General features: G+C 47.4%; 1 protein-coding gene across 1 annotated transcript in view; it reads left to right on the top strand.

Annotated features, from left to right (window-relative positions):
- Window positions 1-4755, top strand: part of CHRNB1 (cholinergic receptor nicotinic beta 1 subunit) — an 11164-nt gene extending 6409 nt beyond the window's left edge. Inside the window, exons 8-11 of the mRNA XM_003791149.3 lie at window positions 2695-2918; window positions 3411-3580; window positions 3932-4079; window positions 4379-4755. Of these exons, the coding sequence (XP_003791197.1) occupies window positions 2695-2918; window positions 3411-3580; window positions 3932-4079; window positions 4379-4519 (683 nt within the window). The 3' untranslated portion in view covers window positions 4520-4755. The remainder of the gene's footprint in view (window positions 1-2694; window positions 2919-3410; window positions 3581-3931; window positions 4080-4378) is intronic.
- Window positions 4756-4788: the final 33 nt, after the last annotated feature.

The raw sequence follows: 4788 nt of genomic DNA, 5'->3' as shown, positions 1-4788 counted from the left end.
AAAAAAAAAAAAAGTGCTTTTCAGGCTGGGTGTGGTGGCTCACAACTGTAATCCTAGCACTCTGGGACGCTGGAGTAGGTGGATTGCTTGAGTTCCAGACCAGTCTGAGCGAGAGCAAGACCCAAGAGTTTGAGGTTGCTGTGAACTAAGATGCCATGGCACTCTACCCAGGGTGACAGAGTAAGACTTTGTCTCAAAAAACAAAACAAAACAAACAAACAAACAAAAAACAGGAAGAAAAAGAGAAAGAAAATAAATGCTTGTCAGCAGTCTGGGAGGCTAAAGTGGGAGGATTGCTTGAGTTCGGTAGTTAGAGACCAGCCTGAAAAAGAGCGAGAACCCATCTCTACTAAAAATAGAAAAATTAGGGTGGCACCTGTGTCTCAGTGAGTAGAGCACCAGCCCCATATACCAAGGGAGGCGGGTTCGAACCCAGCCCTCGCCAAACTGCAACAAAAAAATAGCCCGGCATTGTGGTAGGTGCCTGTAGTCCCAACTACTTGGGATGCTGAGGCAAGAGAATCACCTAAGCCCAAGAGCTGGAGGTTGCTGTGAGCTGTGATGCCACGGCACTGTACCAAGGGTGACATAGTGAGACTCTCTCTAAAAAAAAAAGAAAGCAAGAAAAACAGAAAAATTAGCTGGGCATTATGGTAGGTGCTTGTAGTTCCAGCTACTCAGGAGGCTGAGGCAGAAGAATTGCTTGAACCCAGGAGTTTGAGGTTGTTTTGAGCTAGGCTGACATTATGGCACTCTAGCCTGGGCAACAGAGTGAGAATCTATCCCCTCAAAAACCCCGTAAACAACTGTGCTTTCCCCTTTTACAGCACCAAGTCCTCTGTTAAGAGGAGAGTGTTACAGCTCCAGAACATACTTCTGCCTAGAATAGAAGAAACCAACATTATGAGAATACAGTAGAACAGACCACAAAAGTTATTTATTTCAATATCTTTCTTTCTTTCTTTCTTTTTTTCCCAGTTTTTGGCCATTCTGGGCTTGAACCCACCACCACTGGTATATAGGGTCAGCACCCTACTCCTTTGAGCCACAGGCACCGCCCCTCAATACCTTTCTTGAAGTTCATAATGTCTGTTGTATGCCACAAGGATAATCAGCCACCTGGCATATCCTTGTACACTTCAGTTTTAGATCCTTCAATTTGCTATATAGTTCCTCAAAAAGCTACAGGGGTTGATCTATTCATTCATGAAACATTTATAGAGTATCTATAATGTGCTAGGCACTGGAAGGATATCAGTGAATAAAAGAGGCAAAAGTTTCTGACTTAATGAAGTTTATATTCTAATGAAGGTTGTCCCTGGTGATCAGGTTTATGCAAACCTACCTCAAAAGGGTGAGGGAAAAGAGAGGCTGAAGAAAGAGGCTGATAAATTCTGTTTCTCAGAAAGAAACATTAGGGGGCCAGGTGTGATGACTCACACCTGTAATCCCAGCAGTCTGGAAGGCTGAGGTGGGTGGAACTTCTGAGCTCAGAAGTTTGAGACCAGCCTAAGCCAGAGCGAGACTCCACCTCTAAAATTAGCAGGGCGTTGTGGTGGGAGCCTGTAGTTCCAGCTACTTGGGAGGCTGAGGCAAGAGAATCTCTTGAGCCCAAGAGTTTGAGGTTGCTGTGAGCTGTTGATATGACAGCACTCTACTGAGGGTGACATAGTGAGACTCTGCCTCAAAAAAAAAAAAAAGAAAGAAAGAAAGAAACTTTTCGTAGGGACTTATGAACAGAGGTCCTATCTTAGGCAGCCTCAAGATGGTGGATCACAAGCAGTTACTCCTCAGCCCAGGGCTTATATACCATAGGTAAGGAACCTGTAGAACAGGTGATAGAGACTTCTAAGAGAAAGGCAGGAGTTTGCCTAAGAGCAGGATTTATAGTAAAATAAGTATGTGATTTGGACCAGGGTAGTAGTGGTAAATGTGATGTCATCAGTTTCCGGATATATTTGAAGGTAGACCCAATAAGGTTTGCTATGGATTGAATAGGAGGGTGGGGAGAGGAGGAGAAGACAGATTGAGAAAGGAGAGAGAGAGAAAGAGAGGGGTCTGACTGACTGAAGAGTTTGGCCTGAGCCACAGGAAAGATGGAGTTGTCACTTATGACGTGAGGAAGAGTAGGTGAGGGGCAGCTTTGTTGGTAAGAGAATTAGAGAATAAGGTTTTAGACATTTTTCTTTTCTTTTTTTTTTTTGAGACACAGTATCACTATGCCACCCTCAGTAGAGTGCTGTGGTGAAACAGCTCACAGAAACCTCAAACTCTTGGACTTAAGCGATTCTCTTGCTTCAGCCTCCCAAGTATCTGGGACTACAGGTGCCAGCCACAATACCTATTTTTTGTTGCAGTTATCATTGTTGTTCAGCTAGCCCGGGCTGGGTTCGAACCCAACACCCTCGGTGTATGTGGCTGGTGGCTGTAACTACTGTGCTACGGGCACCCAGCCAGGTTTTAGATATGTTAAGTATGAGATGTTTATTGGATAGCCATGTGGGGAGGCTGAGTAGGCAAGTGAATATGAGTCTGGACTTTAGTGAAGAAGTCCATGCTGGAGGTACAAATTTGGGAGTAATTTGCATGCAAATAGCACTTCCAAAAGCCTGTGTTTGAATGGCCACTGACTATGCCATAGAGATTTCCTTCTGGCAAAGCCTAATTCTTCTGCCTTCCCCTCTGCCCTCCAAGGAGAGAAGATGGGGCTCTCAATCTTTGCCTTGTTGACCCTTACTGTGTTCCTGCTGCTGCTGGCAGACAAAGTGCCTGAGACCTCCCTGGCAGTCCCCATTATTATCAAGTACCTTATGTTCACCATGGTCCTCGTCACCTTCTCAGTCATCTTTAGTGTTGTGGTTCTCAACCTGCACCACCGCTCACCTCACACCCACCAAATGCCCTTTTGGGTCCGGCAGGTAAGATAGATATCCTCCTCCAATTTGTGTTAACTCCCAATTCCAACACTCAGCTTTTTGTCTAGATATCACTCTTCCCTCCCACCATCCCCAACTTCCCTTTTACAGTTCTTAGGGAGAACTATAGATACGTGGTAGTAGCATGTTGAAGTGCCAAAGCCTGTTGGGTATTGAAACATTGCACAATTAATTTTGCCCTCCCATAATTCTTTTCATAGATTCCATACTCTCTTCATACTGCCCATCCTAGGTCCCAGGTAAACATTCTCAGAATTAGGTACGATCAGGGTGGAAGCCCTTGGAACCTCTCTTTCCAGCTACCGTAGGATGCTTTCCACACTAATGAGGTCTTAAGGCTGTATGGCTGCATTTTCTTGCTCAGGTTGCTCTGTTGAACTATGTGCACGCACCACAGGAGAGTGGTTATCTGCTTCATTTCTGGTCTGAAAGCAGGAGAGCGCCCTCTAATACTCCTTTTCTTCCACTCTGCAGATCTTCATTCACAAGCTCCCTCTGTACCTGGGTCTGAAGAGGCCAAAACCTGAGAGAGATCAGATGCCAGAGCCCCCTCACTCTTCTCTAGGAAGTGGCTGGGGCCGGGGTACAGATGAATATTTCATCCGGAAGCCGCCGAGTGATTTTCTCTTCCCCAAACCCAACAGGTAGGACCTACAATCATCATCCACACAGAAACGAGAGGTAGAAATCATGGCTCTTAGAAGACTGCGGAAGCAGGCGATGCCTGCTCCCGGGAGATGTTGTGTCATGCATCGTGGAAGTTGTAGTATCCCTCCGCTGCTCAATGTGAGAAGTTGGAAACTAAAGCTTAGGGGGGTGGAAGAAGTTGCATAAAGCTGGAGAGGTCACTGCTTCGGGGAGAGCCTGAAGGCGCTTCTCAGGTGTTGAGTACTAGTAAGTTGTTGCGGGAGGCAGTTGGAGCCGGGCATATATCGCCGCTGCTGGCTGTTTGCTTTTGCGCCTGGGGCGTGGCCATACAGTCACGCCTCTTCCAGGTTCCAGCCGGAACTGCCCGCTCCGGACCTGCGACGATTTATCGATGGTCCAAATCGGGCTGTTAGTCTACCTTCTGAGCTACGAGAGGTCCTTTCCTCGATTAGCTACATCGCTCGGCAGCTGCAGGAACAGGAAGACCACGATGCAGTAAGTCCAATGAGAGTGAAGCAGGGCCTCCTTGACCTTGGCTCCACCCTCAAATTCCGCCCCGCCCTCACTTTCATTTCTGATTGGGCGTTTGCCTCACTTGATCCCGCCCTCTATTTTCCGACTGGTTCCTTACTCCCATTCATCTCCGGCAGTCAGTTTGTCTCGTTGCGCAGCCGGCTTTCTGCTCAAATCCGCGGTAGGAGGGCCAGGCCGGGTAAATGGAGCTGTAGGTGGGCTTCCCGTGGGTTTCTGGGCCCGGAGTTTAGGAAATAGAAGTTTCTCTGCCTATCCCCCAGCTGAAGGAGGATTGGCAGTTTGTGGCCATGGTAGTGGACCGCCTCTTCCTGTGGACCTTCATCATATTCACGAGCGTCGGGACCCTGGTCATCTTCCTGGACGCCACGTACCACTTGCCCCCTTCCCACCCTTTTCCTTAAGGTCTGGAGGCTGAGACCTGGTGCTGGGCCAGCTGAACTGAGAGTTCGGCGGTACAGACAAGCCCTGTCTTTCTTCACCTCTTAACTCCTTTGCTAGAAATCCAGCCCTCTTATTTTGTTTCTGGACAGGAAGGTGAAGTGGAACTTAAGGCTGGGCCAACAGGTGTCTTGAACCCATCTGAAATGCACTATTAGCTTATTTATTCCTGGGGCTCTTGAAGAAGTTCCTTTGGGTTTCAACACTTAGGTCCCCAATTATTTATTTTATT

The sequence above is a fragment of the Otolemur garnettii genome, unplaced genomic scaffold (genome assembly GCF_000181295.1).
Source record: "Otolemur garnettii isolate 467f Iridium unplaced genomic scaffold, OtoGar3 scaffold00046, whole genome shotgun sequence".
Taxonomy (NCBI): domain Eukaryota; kingdom Metazoa; phylum Chordata; class Mammalia; order Primates; family Galagidae; genus Otolemur; species Otolemur garnettii.
Note: the sequence above shows the minus strand (reverse complement) of the source record. Positions and strands in the feature narration are given on the sequence as shown.